Source organism: Artemia franciscana, chromosome 6, assembly GCF_032884065.1.
Source record: "Artemia franciscana chromosome 6, ASM3288406v1, whole genome shotgun sequence".
In the NCBI taxonomy this organism is placed as follows: Eukaryota; Metazoa; Arthropoda; class Branchiopoda; order Anostraca; family Artemiidae; genus Artemia; species Artemia franciscana.
Genome location: NC_088868.1, coordinates 31,577,805 through 31,595,641, shown reverse-complemented (window position 1 = coordinate 31,595,641; position 17,837 = coordinate 31,577,805). Strand labels below are relative to the sequence as shown.

The following is a 17,837-nucleotide window of genomic DNA, read 5'->3' as shown; positions in this document are numbered from 1 at the left end:
GTTGACTCAGGCTGAGCTTTCAGTCATGCCACAGTCCCGTGTTCCTATGTCATTCTTATCGACAATTTAAAAAAAAAACGACCAGCTAACTGACCACCTCCTATGCCTAGAAAGATCTTTCAACCTCTTTTTTGTGCTTTTATTTAATGTAATTAATCCTTAATTTAATGCTTAATTGGTGTTGTAATTTAATGAATTAATATAAGTGTGATTACCTGTTATTAGTGCTATTATTTAATGCTTAATTAGTGCTGTAATTTAATGAATTAATGTAAGCCCATTTGGAGCTGGATTTACTCAAGCTGAGCTTTCAGTCATGCCACTGTCCCCTGTTCCAAACCATATAACCAGCAACACAAGGACTCAAGCCCCGGTCCTGTAACTACCATCTAGTTTCTCGTAAAAAAAAGGTGGCAATTCTATGCTGTAATATAACAACACATTAAACTGCTAAGTTTGGGTTTCGCAATGTGAAATAAGCGCATTCAACAACGAATAACTTTCAAAATATTAGCACCTTTTCTGTTTCCACATTTGTTAATCAAGCCAAATATAGATGGCGATCAAGTCAGATATTTTTAGATACATTTTTTTTTGTTTTAATATTTTTAATAATATTTTAGTATAATATAGAAATTTCAATTTTTACTCTATGATGACAAATTCATTTGCCTTTAGTCTTTTTTAGACTAAAAAAAAGCAAGAAATTTCGAACAGTACTTCCCCAAACCCAGTAACTTTATCAGGACCCTTCCTCTTTTTAAGAAGACTCATTTAAATCTGTAATTTTCAATTCATTCATCAGCCATTGCCTTATCTTCTTCTTTTCAAGGCTTCCCCCCTTTTATAGTTATCTATCACGGTTTATTTTGCTTTCTTATGTTTTACAACCTCATGGTGATATTGCTTTGCATCAGTATTATGGACTAATTTATTTATTTATTTTCTTTATTTCCCTCAAAGAATGAGGAGTATGCTACAATATAATGTAAAGAAAAGACAAATGTTAACACTTACAATCAAAACCAATCAAATATTAATCAAACATTAAAAAAAAAAAAAAAAAAAAAAAAAAAAAAAAAAAAAAAAAAAAAAAAAAAAAAAAAAAAAAAACACTTGCTAAATAGTTTAGCCTATAAATCATCAAGAACCAGAACTGTTACTAAAAAACGGAAATAAATTGTGGTCTAAAAGGTTAATTTTCGCCTTATCTTCAAATTTTTTATATTTTTTCTTTATACAGACTACATGATCCTTCACTTTAAGCTTTAAAACAATCTCAGTGTTACTAAAAGAAAGGGGGAAACCAAGTAAAAATTTAAAATAAGAAACTTTAATGGGCGAAAGATTCAGAAGGTCTGAAATTACGGAAGAGGAGGGACGGGAACAATACGTGAGGCAGAGCAACAGCGCTATAAAGACCCCGAAAACGAATTAAAAGACCAAATGCCTTGCGTAGTTTCATCTGAACATGCTGAACCAGGACTGGTTTAAAATATCTCTTTTCGAAGCAGCATAAGATAATCCCAAATAAGTGACTATTGGCGACGACTGAAAAATAACACCATTGCCGCAATCGAGAGTCGCCCTGATATTATCCTCTAAACAATTTACAACAAAAAATTGACAATGAGGCTGCTCGTTTGAGACGAGCGGTTCTACTACTACTGACGATTCACTACAGCACCAATCCACCTGTTGTCAACACAGCTGCGTACGCTCCTCCTCTACCCCGATCTATTCAAAGCCTTCCTCTTTAAACCCTCCCAAAAAGTCCCAACTTCTCTTAAATCCTTCTTCACGACCTCTTCCCATACTATTAATGCCCCAAAATGGTTAGTTTTTCGTTTGATCTAAGATAGTTGGCCAAAAACAAAAATGAACTTTGAAATCTGTCATCCTTTGTCCACAGAACATGTCCTAGCCATCTCAAACATTCTCTCCTTATAGCCCTAAAACGTGTGATTGAGCTACACTTTTCGAACAACCTACTGTTTGAGATAATGTCAGACATACAATGAGATAATGTCACTACCCCATAAACAATTCATCTGGAAGACATTAAACAAATCCTCTTCTTTCTTCTGAAGTATCCGCGATTCAGAACGATACTTGGCCACTAGCATTACTGCAGCTTCTGATATTCTAATCTTGGTTTGCTAACTCATCTTCCTATTCTTGTGAATTTTTTCCAACTGTGAAAAAACACCCTGTGTCATGGCTATTGTACTTTTTACATCTTCACTACATCCACCATTTCAACTAATAATACCAGCCAGGTACGTGAAGCTGTCACTTGATAGATCTTCTCGTTAACCATCATCATCTTTTAATCTTTATTTATTCCTACCCTGAGCTCTAAAAACTTCGACAACTTCATTCATTTTGCTAAGGCATCATTAAATAAATGTTTCTTGTTGAACACTAATCAACATGACGTAGAAGAAAAGGAGGGTAATTTCAAAACTGGTGATCGCTCGTCAAGCGAAACCTGGAGCCTGCAGGAGGATTCTATATATTTGGCCACAAGTAGAACAAGCAATGGCTTAAGGCCATCATGGGGGACCCTTATTCAGAAGCTTCCTTTGGATGCCAGGTAAGGCGAGAATACCTGGTCCCGAAACAACTAAAAGTAAGCAAGTTACTGTAGCTAATCAATTATTGATTTATCTATTGTGGGGGTTTTGTTGATATGATGCCCCCGGAGGAAAAGTATAATATATGATATTTGTTCATATTTATTGTTTAGTGTAGTGGTGTTGGTGGCCAAATGTTCTTTTCGTTTTAAGGATTTTGTTTTTTCTACCTCCCCCACAGACAAGTTTTGCTTTTTAGGGGAAGTAGCAATATTTTTTTGTGTATGTTTGTCAACCTTGTCGTTATCCCAAAATCACCTCTTCACCTTCGCTACACAGGGTCATGTTGCTTTCAGGTAACAGCCGCTTTGTTTCACTGTTAACTTTTGCATTCTAACTTTGTACATCAATTGGAGTCACTGTTGTATCAATAGTAAATAAAAGGGGGAGAACAGAGAAAAAGAACTAATAACATTTAATAGCAAAATATATAAACAAATATTTCTTCTCTGTTTATTAATCCTTATTCTTATTGTTAAATTCTGACAGATTATGTAGCCTACTGCAATGCCCTTCATATTAACAAAAAGTTAAGATGAAAGTAAAAAAAACGAATAACACACTCGAAAAGCATCTTATAGCAAACTAATTAAACAAATGTTCTCTTAATTTGTTACCCTTTTTTCTTATTATCATGTTCTGGAAAATTATGTAGCCTACTCGTATTTATTTCATAGTAACGAAAAAGTTAAGAGGAAAGAAGTAAAATAGAGAAAAACACTAATTGTAATATAATCAAAAACAGAGAAAGAGAACGAAAAATATCTAATAGCAAAATAGTTAAGCAAATATTCCTTCTTAGTTCATAGATCTTTATTCTTGTTTATATCCTAGCAAATTATGTAGCCTACTGATATTTATTGAAGGTAGCAAAATAGTAAAGAACAAGTTAAGTTCAGAGGAAAGAAGCAAAATAGAGCCAAAACACTGACCTATCTTTTTCAACTGAGATGGAAAAACTGAAATAATAATAATAATAATTTATTGACACCTTTGTACAATAAATGCATCATAGCGGAGTTGAGAAAAAAGAAAAAAAAAAGAAAAAAAACAATCACGTAACAACACAAAAAGAGAAAAAACATGAACTATAGGTCGAACACTAGTGATATATATTTAGTTCAGAATGCACGCAAGAGGAAAATCAACAATTGTGTCGCAACGCTCTCGGACTTCGGTGGCGAAAATATCAATTTTTTCACATATTTCAAACACTCCATAGCGCCTAGAAATGTAATTATCGTATCCAAATGGGTATACATAGAAAATATTTGCAAAACCGAAAAAATGCTGAACGGACCTGTTTACGCTCACTTTGAGAAAATAATCACCACACTGGTATTAGGAAAAATACATGCGGTGCAAAACGAGTTATATAGCCGATCCAGTGTTCGTTTATCAAATTGGCCTTTTACCCTAGCAAGCAGCCCATAGGATTTTCTCAGTTTCTGCTTCAGCGAATTTATAATAAGTGTTCTAGTAGCTTTAATAGAGCTCCCAAATGGGAGACCAAGATACTTGAGTGAACAAGGTCCTTGGAGGTCATCAGACAGAAGAAGAATATCATCCGCATATGACAAAAGACTTGCATCTACATATGGCGGTAAATGGCGAGTAGCCGAACGAATAGCATTATTAAAAATCACAGGGCTTAGCACTGAACCTTGTTTTACTCCACGACAAACATTAATACGATTACTCACCTGGCCTCCTACTCGCACGCGAATTGAAGCTTTTCGATACCATGTCCACAGAAATGCACAAAAGAAAGGGTCCACACCACTTCTTAGTAGAGATAAAATCCCTTGGGAATGTAGAATCTTATCAAAGGCTTTAGATATGTCAATAGCACAAACGTAAAGATTCCTTTTCGAATGTTTATGACGTTCAAAAATCGCAAGAAAAGCTGCGTGGGCATTTTGGACACCAAGACCTTCACGAAACCCAAACTGTTGATCCCCGTGGTCACACTTACGACTAATTTCTCTATATAATATCTTTTCAAATAGATTTCCTAAAACTGAGCATACTGCAATCGGTCTATATGAATCACAAGATTTTGGATCCTAATTTTTCTTTGGGACACACGTTACTATACCTTCACACAATGCATCTGGTACATATTGTTGAGCAACCAATGCCTGAAACAATATTGCAAGGTGTTCAAATATTTCAGGGGTCCATGAATCAAATGATCAGGTTGAAGCCCATCAGACCCTGGCACTTTTTTACTCTTCAGAAACCGAACCAGAGCCTCAATTCGTGATGGAGTGATTGTAACCAGATTACGAGTGTGGTCAAGTTTTGAAAGATGGTTTTCTAGGATTTCTCGAAACCTAATATCCAATGGTGGGTGATCCTCAGAAAGTAAAGTTCAAGTTCAAGTTCAAGTTCAAGTTCCTTTTATTACCAATATCCATCCATTTATAAACAAAAAATATCCCAAAGGGCTCAATGGCCCGTTATTTGGGAAAAAAAAAACAACAAAACAAAACATAAATAACTATTAATTACATTCATACTTAAAATATATTTAGAGTCTACTCACCAATCCTCACCCGAGTACAACCGGTCTCCGCACCACCTACTTACAAAAAATAAATAAAAAAAAAAAAATATATATACATCGAGGATCCAACACTCACACCACCCAAATCTAAATAAATAAATTCAATCTAAATAATTAAATAAATAAATTAAATCTTGATAACTAAACAATATAAATAACTGATCAATATTATAATTTAAATTATTTTTTTTTGATTAAAAAATTCTTCAACCGTTTCTTGAAGGATCCTATGGTACAGGACCGTCGAATCCCAACAGGAATGGAATTCCAGGCACGTCCGACAGCAACTATCAGACCAAAGTCCGAGCGCACTGCAGGGGTGGATGGCACTAGCACATCATCCTTGTTTCTAGTTTCATAAGGACTGACATTTCGAACAATTTCAAAAAGCCCGGAAAAACTTGATGGAAGGTCTCCACGGAAATACTGAAACGCAATGAAAGAGAGGTGTAATGTATGAATATCTTTAATCTTCAGAAGTTCAACAGAAATATGGGTGGTAGACTGAAGAACTTTTGCTGCTTTCAGTTGGAGATTATGTAAAGGTGTAAGTACAGATGGAAATGTTGACATCCACACTGACGAGCAGTAGCATAAATAAGGGTAAATAAGAGAGAAATATAATAGACGAAGGATAGAGAAAGGAAAGACTCGCTTCAGCTTTCGAATAATTCCAAGGCCTCGAGAAACCTTTAATCTCATTGACTCAGTATGCCGTTTGAAAGATAGATTTTCATCCAGAAGTATCCCAAGGAATCGAATAAACCGGTCAGCTGGGCGGGATATGGATCCCTTAGATGTTTTAAGCTCTGTCACTGTAGGGCAGCTTTTGCCTATGCGGGAGAATATAAGAAGAAACGATTTTTTTACATTCAAAGCTAACAAATTTGCATCAAACCAACGATATATATTTTCTGCCATCAATTGTAGCTTGAGGATAAGAGATGATTCATCAGGTGCTGCAGCCCCCAGGGTGGTGTCGTCGGCGAATGCAAAGAGTTCTTCATGTTGACCAGGCGTATCCAAGGCTTCAACCACAGCATCTCCTTTCTGGCACAAATGACAACAGAAATCAGATCGTGGGTTGCTAAATAGTCGATAGAGGTCGTTGACATATATGAGGAAAAGGGATGGCCCAAGAACTGAGCCTTGTGGCACTCCATATTCGACTGGAATATGCTCATCAGAAGCTTCAACTGCAATGGATCGGCCAGTTAGGAATGAAGAAAACCAGGACAGAGCTTCTCCACGAACGCCTTGATGCGACAACTTACCAATAAGTATCTCGTGTGTGAGGCTGTCAAAAGCTTTCTTCACATCAAGGAATATTGCCGCAGGTATAAGGCCGAAGTCTAAAGACTGTCGTACAAAATGAAGAAGCATATTACATGCGTGTTCTGTTGAGCACTTCTCCCGAAAACCAAATTGGTGCCGATGAAAAAACTTCTTCGCGTCTAGGAAACTCAGCAAACGCTTTAGCATAGCCTTTTCAAATATTTTAGAAAAGACGGACAGAAGAGATATAGGCCTATAGTTCTCCGGGTCCTCCTGGTCACCTCCTTTAAATAGTGCTATCACTCGTGCCAACTTGAGACGCTGAGGGAATATTCCGAGCTTGAATGACTGGTTAACTAAGTGGCACAGTGGTGTAATAATTGAGGGAAGAATCTGTTTGATTAATTTGGCCGGAATTTGGTCGAATCCAGATGAAGAATTTTTCAATGACGAAATTATTGTTATCAGTTCCTGCTCCGTAACTGACTCAAGAACCATTGACTTTACACAGGAAGGACCGAGGAACTGCTTCCAAGTTCTAGAACTTGAAGAAGGAACCACACCTAACGCCGTTGTTTTCCCAACCTCAGCAAAAAATTTAGTCATCTGATGTCGTACTTGGTCTTCATCCAAGAAAAGCTGATTCTGAACACTAAGTGATTTAGGGAGCTTTCTAGGTCTTGCCGATGGTTGCGTAACTTCCTTAATTACATCCCAAGTTTTCTTAATATTTTTGCCGCAATCCGCAAACCTTCGGGAAAAATATGTAATTTTAGCTTTTCGAATCAGAGTTTTAAGCATTTTCCGGTATAGTTTAAAAGTCTCTAATTTAGCTTCACTTGGTCTGTTCCTATACTCTTTCCAAAGGTTTTTCCCATGACAATATATTAATTGGATTAGGCTGTGAAGAAGGCGAAGAAATAAATTTAGATACATATTTCAAAAGCTGTTGGGGATTATTACGGATATCATTTGATAGACTAGAAACTTGCCTCGGCTTCCATCGATGGATAGCCTTCCTATATTCAACCTTAGTAGACTTAACAATACGTTAGTAGACTTAAATAAACTCTGATCCCGTAACGAAGATCCTGCAGCAAAATAGAATCTGTGGGAAGTGCGAATACTCCAATCACCTATCCCCAGCAATTTAAGGATTTAAAAAATCCAGCCGGTACTACGGCACTTGGTGTTCGCTATCGCTCCCTTCTGCACAGTCTATCTCAGACAATAAAAGAAAAACGACTTGGCATACCAAAATTGAATCCGAATTAAATGGATTAACTAAACATTCAAGATATAAATAAATATTCTGAACTAGGACAGTAGACAACAGAACATTTAATCCGTATTAAAAGTTCTTTAAATTGTCACTTAATGAAAGTCCAGAGAGGGTTATTCGACCGGTTATGTATTGGTGACGTCACACAGTAAATTATCAAACAGTTCGTGGTAACGAACTGAAGTAAGGAGCGACCCGGCTCAATAGTAACCAAAACTCTAAAAAATGGAATTTTGATACCAATAGCCACATCAAAAAAATTGCATTTTAATGCTGATTTCAAATATATAACTTTCATCAAGATTAGTCTGACCCATCAAAAGTTACGAGCCTGAGAAAATTTGCCTCATCTTAGAAAATAGGGGGAGACACCCCCTAAAAATCATATGATCTTAACGAAAATCACACCATCAGATTCAGCGTATCAGAGAACCTTATTGTAGAAGTTTCAAGCCCCTATCTACAAAAAATGTGGAATGTCGCATTTTTTGCCAGAAGACAAATCACGGATGCGTGTTTATTTGTTTTTTTGTTGTCTTTTTTTCCCCAGGGGTGATCGTATCGACTCAGTGGTCCTAGAATGTCGCGATAGGGCTCATTCTAACGGAAATTAAAAGTTCTAGTGCCCATTTTAAGTGACCCAAAAATTGGAGGGCACCTAGGCCCCCTCCCACGCTCATTTTTGCCCAAAGTCACCGGATCAAAATTCTGAGATAGCCATTTTATTCACTATAGTCGAAAAACCCAATTACTATGTCTTTGGGGACGGCTTACTCCCCCGCAGTCCCCGTGGGAGGGGCTGCAAGTTACTGACCTGTGTTTACATATAGTAATGGTTACTGGGAAGTGTACAGGCGTTTTCAGGGGGATTTTTTTTTGGTTTGGGGGGAGGGTTACCGGGGAGGATTTTTCCAAGGAGGAACTTCTCATGGGGGAAGAGACTTTTAATGGAGGGGGGCGCAGGATTTTCTAGCATTATTTAAAAAACAATGAAAAAAAAAATAGGAAAAGTTTTTTCTACTGAAAGTGAGAAGCAACATTAAAACTTAAAACGAACAGAAAATATTACGCATATCAGGGGTTTACCTCCTCGTAATACCTCGCTCTTTACGCTAAAGTATTTTTAGTAATTTCAACTATTTATTCACGGCCTTTGTGATTCAGGGGTCATTCTTAAGGAATTGGGACAAAATTTAAGCTTTAATGTAAAGAGCGAGATATCGACGAGGGGTGAGCCCTCTCATATATTCAATAAAAACATACGAATATAGAAGTTCGCTACGTAATTTAATTCGTAAGTTACGTATATTTTTTACTTATGAAAACGTTCGTAAAAAATTATAAGTTGTAGTTACCTTTTTAAGTAATCAAAAAATTGGAGGGCAACTAGGCCTCCTCCCTCGCTCCTTTTTTATCAAAATCTTCCGATTAAAACCATGAAAAAGCCATTTAGTCCGAAAAAATTAATATACACATTTCGCTTTAATTAATTACGTGCGAAGAGCCAAGATCAAACCATTAATTACGTGCAAACGTCCAGAAATTAAACAAAAAAAACAAGTTTTTTTTAAATGAAAGCAAGGAGCGATTTTAAAACTTAAAACGAACAGAAATTACTCCGTATTTGAAAAGGGCTTTTCCTCCTCAACGCCCCGCTCTTTACGCTAAAGTTTTTTACTGTTTTAAAATGTAGAGTTAAGAAAAAGAGTCAAACTTTAGCGTAAAGAGCGGGGCGTTGAGGAGGAAAAGCCCCTTTCAAATACGGAGTAATTTCTGTTCGTTTTAAGTTTTAATGTCGCTCCTTACTTTCATTTAAAAAAACTTGTTTTGTTTGATATAGATCAGGACCTATAATCCTTTGTCGAAGATAATGAAATCTGACACACCAGGATTAAATCCACTTAAAAAGCTTACTGTTTTGTTAATGGAATATCCAATTTAGTAAAGGTGTTTTCACTTTGAACTCTGAATCAATACTGAATACCTCATTTGCTAACTAGTTGAAGTATAACTCGTAGAGTTTGAGGGTCAGAGTTATCAGCCACAGAGAATACACTTTCTATTATTGAGCACCCAAGATTCGTATTTAATGGGATATTTACATTTGGGCTACAAAAACTTACTGTATCTTTGAAACCAGCATATCGATGGAGCTGTCCATTTTTTGTAAATATTCTGATTCCCCATCCCCCTCCAAGTCTCTGCCAGTTCACAACTTCAATATCCCCTCCATTGACTTGTTCCACTCGACCAGTCTTAATGTTCTTGAAAACAATGCTTTGATCTGTCATTTTTAACCGACCAGGTACCTAAAATCAATAAAAATATAATTTATAATCATTGCACATAGATAAAAGTATACAATACAAATAAGTTTGGAGAGCAAATCTATTTTACGGCAGTATTGTGGGGTAATGGTACTATCAATGCAAAAAGCTTGATACCTATGCTTGTAGATGTATACAGATCTAGCCATGAGAATGGAGAGGGCAATCTTAAGAGAGAATCATTATATAAAGACACATCTGTCTCAAATATAACAAGGATCCTCCTCTTTGGCCTAAATTTAACATAAATTTTAGAAGTAGGCTACCAAAGCGTATTGCTGTATCTTTTCTCCTTCTTCTATTATTGGTTTCCAGTCAGCAGCTCTTTTATCTATAAAAGTATTTTTTGAATTAGACATATTTAATCGTTTAACCTTATAAAACCTCTTTTTTTAGATTTTAAATAGAAAAATATAGTATCCCACCCAAAGCATGATAAATAGACATGAAATGAGCAAAATTTTCATTTTTGAATGTTAACATCCTATGTTTTAGGAGGGAATAAGATGAAACAGCCCAGGGGAGTGGAGGAGGGAGTGCGACATAAAACTTTTGAAGGTTTGCTCCTCTGTAATGCCATATATGAATGAATGAATGAACTTTATTGCCCGTAAAAGTATAAAAAACACAAAGTACGGAGTATTATAAATAAACAAAAACAAAAACGATAAACAGCGAAGAAAAAAAAATTCAAACTAACAAAAGACAACATGGACTAATTAACTAGTATCAATATGGAAAAAAAGGCTGCAGAGGATCATAAACGTGAATAAAGTTGATAGATGTTTTACATAAATAATCACTGGAAGACCGAATCCGAGAAGGCACATCAATTAAACCAAATCGAGCATTTATTTTTTTTTGTTTCGGTGCCATCTAGGAAGCTGGAGGAGGAATTTACAATATCTGAAATAAGCCGTACGTAGAGTATGTCGATCTTTTTTACGAAACAGATGAGCCATGCCTGACAAAAACAAAAGCACAGGGGTGCAATAAGCGTTATAAATCATGCACAAACCGTTGCGGTTTTAGCGGCTTTTGTTTGGGGATATTTTTCCGTAAGCGACGCGTAGGTTTTTTACGCCTTGATTCACTAGGGATGAACAGGTAGTGGAAAGTGTTGGGCCGAAACACAGACCAAGCCAACTAACTAAAGAAGAACATGGTAGAACTACAGTCCCAGCAACGAATGGAGCGACCGCATAAGGGCTATTAAAACAAATAAACTCGCATTTAGACGCATTAACTGACAGTCCAATCTTAGATAGTTCTTTGGTTAATATAGTAAAATTAGAAAGCAATCCACGGCGAGTCCGGGCAACAAGAAGAACGTCATCTGCATATGCAATAGAAGACAAACCAATATTACCGTAAAAAACAGAACTTCTAAGGGGACGCAGGCACGATGCAAGCATGCATTTAAATATACTAGGAGACAACACGGCACCTTGCCGAACTCTTATTAATTTTTACCGGGTCAGATATTTGGCCATTCCAGGTAACTTGAATTTTAGACATCGAATACCAAGAAGACAATAAACTTAGTACGGAAGGATTATGTAGTAAACAAAGTTTACTTATTCTCAAAAAGTTGCAGGGTGATTCAACTATCTAAAGTTGCAAGCATAATGAGATGAAAAATCTCAAACTTGAAAAATACTAAATGACAAATCTCAAGCTATAAAAATCTCGGATGAAATATCTTAAGCCTAAAATCACAAAAATTTCAAACTAGAAAAATTTTAAGCCTCAAATTACAAAATCTCACAAAGCATGGTTGTGGTTGCGAATGAAAGCTACTCAATTCAGTCTTGGAGGCCAAAAACACACACACACACACACACACAAATAAAAATCAAAGCACAAAATGTTTTCACAAAACAAAACTTTCGAAGAAAAGTAGAGCTCCATTTCGCCAAAAATGAGCAGAAATAAAGTCGAATAATCTTCCAAGCGTAAAACTGTCAAAAACCACTATCAATAAATAAATGAACCTCAAAATGAACAGAAATTACAATAAATAGCCGAGTCAAACTCAAAATGAGCAGAAATTAACATGAGTAGGGCTGATAACGCCCACGCCTTCCAGATCAGAACATAATTTGCGCTTTACTAAAAAAGTAAATAGAAAAAAACGAGTTTTTAACTGAAAATAAGGAGCGACATTAAAACTTACAACGAACAGAAATTACTCCGTATGTGAAAGGGGCTTTTCGTCCTCAACGCTCCTCTCTTTAAGCTAAAGTTTTTTTTATTGTTTTAAAAAGTAGAGTTGAGAGAAATAGTCAAACTTTAGCGTAAAGAGCGGGGCGTTGAGGAGGGAACAGTCCCTTTCATATAGGGAGTAATTTCTGTTCGTTTTAAGTTTTAATGTCGCTCATTACTTTCAGTCAAAAACCTTGTTTTTTTTATTTAATTTCTGTTTTTGAATTAATGCAGGTTTTGGCTCTCCGCACATAAATTATTAAAACAAAATTTACATTTTGATTATTTTTGGATAAATGGCTTTACCATGGTTTTAATCAAAAAAATTTGAGAAAAAGGAGCGGGGGAGGAGGCCTAGTTGCCCTCCAATTTTTTGATTACTTAAAAAGGCAACTAGAGCTTTTAATTTTTTACGAACGCTTTCATTAGTAAAAAACATACGTAACTTAAGTAACAAACTTCTAATTTCGTATATTTTTATTACGTATATGAGGGGGTTCACCCCCTCGTGAATACCTGGCTCTTTACACTAAAACTTGAATTTTGTCCCTATTCCTTAAAAATGACCCCTGAATCACAAAGGCCGTAGAATAAATAGTTGAAATTACTAAAAATACTTTAGCGTAAAAAGCGAGGTATTACAAGCAGATGAACCCCTCATATGCGTAATAATTTATGTTCCTTTTAAGTTTTAATGCTGCTCCTTACTTTCCGTTGAAAAAACTTTTAATATTTATCCAAGTCAATTCTTGAAATATGCCATTTTGACAGTCTGCATGGACATAGCGTTTTCTGATTTAGTTTAAATTTCCCTTCAATAATGTAAATGTAGTCGTGGGGTGGTAGTTGTATTATTAATGGCAGCTCGCAAGTACTGCCTTTTTGATCAGTACCCTTATCATTTCCTGAATTTTCCAAATTAGTTTACTCAGTTATTCCTGTATTACACCCTTTTGACAATCTGCATACACATAACGGGTTTTGATTTAGTTCAACACTCTCCTCAACATTCTCTGAAAGGCTCACATGAATGCCCTTTGTCTTTTTGGAAAGTAAAGTTCAAACATGCATACTTTTCTCAAACAATGAACGAATTGCCTAACTTACAGTTCTTGTCCTGAGGACTGTGGGGAGGTTGACATCCCCAAAGACATAAACCTCAAAAACATTTCGACAAGGCTGAACAAAATAGATCTCTTAAAATTTCCACCGAATATATTTTGGGAAATGATAGGCTTGGGGAGGGGGCTGATTGCCCTTCATTCATTTTTAACTCTTAAAAAGGGCGCTAAAACTTCCAACTTCCAATCCAACGAGCTCTATCTGATTCAAAGCTTATACCACCCATTCCATAAAAACCTTCAATGTCCCTGGGAATAACTTACAACCCTTTCCCATGGGCTCTGGAGGATTGTGTCCACCCTAAAGACATTGTTATATGATTTTAGGACTATTGGTAACAAAATGGCTATATCACAATTTCAATCTAGTGTGTTTCAGGAAAAGAGGGTGTAGGGGGGGGGGCTAATTGTTCTCCATCTTGTTAGAATCTTAACAAGATTCAAGATTAAAGGGAACCAGAACTATACATTTTTAATCAAATAAGGCTCTTCTAAAGTTCACACAACCACCTCTTCCATAAAAACCCTATGTACCCCTGGGGTATAACTTACAACCCTTACCCCCAGACACTGGGGGGATTCTATCAACCCCAAAGGCCTAATTATATGATTCTTGGACTATTTTTGAACAAATGACTTTTCTCAAAAATTCTATCAGATGCATTTGTGGAAATACAACATGGGTGTAGGGGGATGTCCCCCCATCACTTTGGATCAAAAAGGGCACTAGAACATCTGATTTCCAATAAAATGAGACTACGCCAGAGTTTTTACGACCACGCTTTCCATATAAACCTTGTATGCCTTTGGAGAATAACTTAAATCCTTGTGCTGAGTGCTGTGGGGGGGGGGGGGTCATCCTCATAGACATAATTTCTAGACCTTTCAATAATGCTGAACAAAATGACTATATCAAAATTTTGACTAGATGTGTTTTGGGAACTGATGGGTAGGGGGAGCTTGCTGCCTTCATTCACTTTTGACTATTAAAAAGGGCACTAGCCCTTTCAATTTCCAGCTGAATGGGCCCTTTTCGAAGTTTCTACAACAACTCCTTCAATACAAAGTGCCCTGATGTATGACCAACAAAAGATTAATTAAATAAATAATACATTGTGCCCACATTACTCTTTACTTAGGCACAACTATTGCAATGCCTATGATGTAGCACAATTTTCTACCTATATAAACTTGATGGTATCAAGGCCATTATACCCAAATTTATGTTGATGATGACAGAAGTAATGCAGAGTAAACTGATCCTTCATCTTCTTGATGAAGATGAAGAGATGAGCTTAAAAAGGGGTCTTCTGCAAAAACAGCTGCAGGAGAAACAGGCTGGAGAAGAAAAACAAGGAATAATGGACCTGAGTAAGAAAATGGAGAGGCTTTTTTATCCACAAACCAGATTAAACATGTTATAGTGGAACATCCTCATGGGATATACACATATGCAGATTATTTATCATCAAAATGGGATGGGTTTGTTAGCCTTGTTCAAATCCAAAACCCTATGTAATTGCTGTGACTAAAGTTTTACCTAAGAACTGTAATGACTCCTCTGTTTATTTTCAATAATAAGAGGTTTTTATATAATATTTAATAATGAACAACAAGCATGTGTCTATGTTTCTTCATCTCTAGGTATGAAATATAAATAATCTGATTTCGAGTTTAAAATCCAAGGAAATGAGATGATTAGTTTGGAGTTGAGATATTCAAGTTTGCTCCAAAATTTTGATATTGCAGTTGTGTATTGTGCCCCTTCAAAGAGTATTAATAGTACTTTAAAAGATGAAAGCCTACTCAGTTAAATTACTTACCCTTATCTTGGAAAGGGGTTGAGTTAGGTGATTGAAAATTTTCAAGAATGAGTACAGAGCCTAAAGTGTACCTTGGGATGGTCTTCAAGTATCTAACTCAATCGCCCTCCATCTTAAGGGCACTGACCTTTGATAAACTTGGAGATTTTTAGAATAACTATACTTGATAAGGAAACACTATAATAACAAAGAACAATATCATTTGCTTCCCAAATCAACATTATTTCCAAATATAATGGTTGCTACTATGACATTGCACTCCTATATGGCCAGACATGAACCTAAGCTATATACAAAAATAAAAGAAAAACACTATAATGATATAATTTAACTTCCATTTCTATCCATGTTTTTAAATTATTTTTGAAGAACACTTTTTTATTCAACTGTTCTGTATCTCTTGCATTAAGTTATTGCAATTAATCAGAATACATTTTATGATATCCTTTCAAGAGAATTTAAGCAATGAAGTAAAAACATATAGTAATATATTATTTAGGTTTATATCTAGCACTATTGGGAAGTGGCACATTGCCAGAATAATAACCAATATATCTGGAAGCAATATTAATTGAAGAATATAAATGTTACCATACAACTCTTTGGTTTCTGAGTTATTTTTTCAGTTTGTCCATTAAATGTGTATACACTTTGTTTAGGAAACAAAATATCATCTTAACATCAAATGATGAATTTGAGGCAAAACACTTATAAGTTAGTACAAATAATAAGTAATAATAATAATAAGTAAATAATATAAGTCAAAAAGAAGGAAATAAGGAGTTACTTTAAATGGCCCAAAAAGAAATTTGCAAAATAAATTAATTTACTTTAAAACAAATTAATTTTAAATTAATGAATGAATATTTATTGTTTTTTTAGTTTATTTAATTTTTTTATTTTCAAACTGTTTATACTATCAAACCTCATAGGATGCTGCCTACAGCAGTAGTTTGTCCCTACTGCCATACTGCATGTTAATACATGATATTACAAAATACCAGTGGACCTTTAATGAATCAGTTCTAGTTGCAAAGATGAAAAACTGAAAATGCAACTACCCTATCCATGACAGGAAGGGAAGTTTTCATCAATGCCCTCACATGCCAGCAAACAAAACAATGATGCTTATTTATAATTTTGCAATAACTTGAGGGATCATCAGTTTGCCCTGCAAACCGTGGAACAAGTGTGGACCAGAGATCCTTCTGAATTGAAGTGCTAGAGTATTGGGTTGGACACCAGGAGCTCGTAGGAGCTGAGGGCATTGTCATCAAAATAGATAAAGTAAAAATGAAAAAATAGAAATTAAGTACAGAAGGAGGTATCTCAGCCAGATTTGGAGATGTTGATGGAAGGGTCAACCAAAAATTCATAATCCTACTCCTAGAAGGTGTTGACACTCTGAGAAAGGACAGAGAAACTTTAAACTCTCTTATATAGGGATATATAAATCAACCAATAATCCAATAAGAAAACCTTGTTGATACAGAAGATGTAAACATCCACACCCAATGCATTAAGAGGATAGTTTTGAAAAGAGCTGTATGAGGTCAGGGATGAGAAGTATATGCCTGAAAGAGCACATTGCTAGATTCCTCTTCCTTGATACCTACATGACTGAAAAGCGTTTTCACTACTTTCTTATACAGACTGACCATCTATACCCCCTGGGTCAGATCCCTCACCTTGTAGAATCAGAGTGTTTGAAGCTGCCTAAGATAATGATGATTCATATGAGGAGAACCTCCAGCTGATTTTAGTCTCAAAGAATTTGTAACTGCTCCAGCATAGGTATGTTTCTATTTTTTACTTAGTATTTTCGTTAACTTTTTAAAAATATTTTTTTAACATTTTTATTTTTTTCAACTAAAGCAGTGTGTAATTTACTTTTTTTTTCTGTTATTTTGTAGAAGGAAAACAATCTGAATTTTTTGCTCATTTTTTCTATTCCCTAGTGGACTCTTACTGCAAAGTTCAGTGCTCAGTAAACACACCTATTTATACAGATAAAGCACTTTAAGGGGGGAGAGGGGGCTCTTGTCCTGGGCACAGAAATTTTAGGGATGCAAAATTCCAAATAAAAAAAATCAGATGTTTGCAGTACAGACTACATACTATATCATACTGACTGCACAAAAACATTCGAAATCTTATAATTAGATTTATAAATCATTATGTTTATGAGGTAAGATTCTAATAAATCAAAGGATTTGGAATATCTGACTTCGTAATTTATGGATTGCTGAATAGCGGGTTTTTAAACACTATTTTTAGCCCACGTTGATGGCAAGAAATACAGACAAGGCATCATTATTAGGATCCCTATAAGGCTTAAGATAAGAATTGTAAAAGGACAATTAGTTATTTAGAAAGGACAAAAAAAGACACATTGAGTGATGTGTCCACCTTTTACCTAACTTATTAATAGAAAAAAGCAAACTTTACCCTTTCATATTTTTTTGCTGGAAGAAGCTGGCTGAAAATGCACCTTTCAATTGTAATTCTAATGTAAAGTTGATATTTTACAAGTTATATATTGTTACAGTCACATCCAACAAACTTCGCAACTTAAAAATCTTAGCCTATAATTTTGCCA

General features: G+C 35.5%; 1 protein-coding gene across 1 annotated transcript in view; it reads right to left on the bottom strand.

The window, feature by feature from the left end:
* Positions 1 to 17,837, bottom strand: part of LOC136028316 (FACT complex subunit Ssrp1-like) — a 52,966-nt gene that overhangs the window by 21,219 nt on the left and 13,910 nt on the right. Inside the window, exon 2 of the mRNA XM_065706081.1 lies at positions 9,886 to 10,071. Coding sequence (XP_065562153.1) covers positions 9,886 to 10,071 — 186 coding nt within the window. The remainder of the gene's footprint in view (positions 1 to 9,885; positions 10,072 to 17,837) is intronic.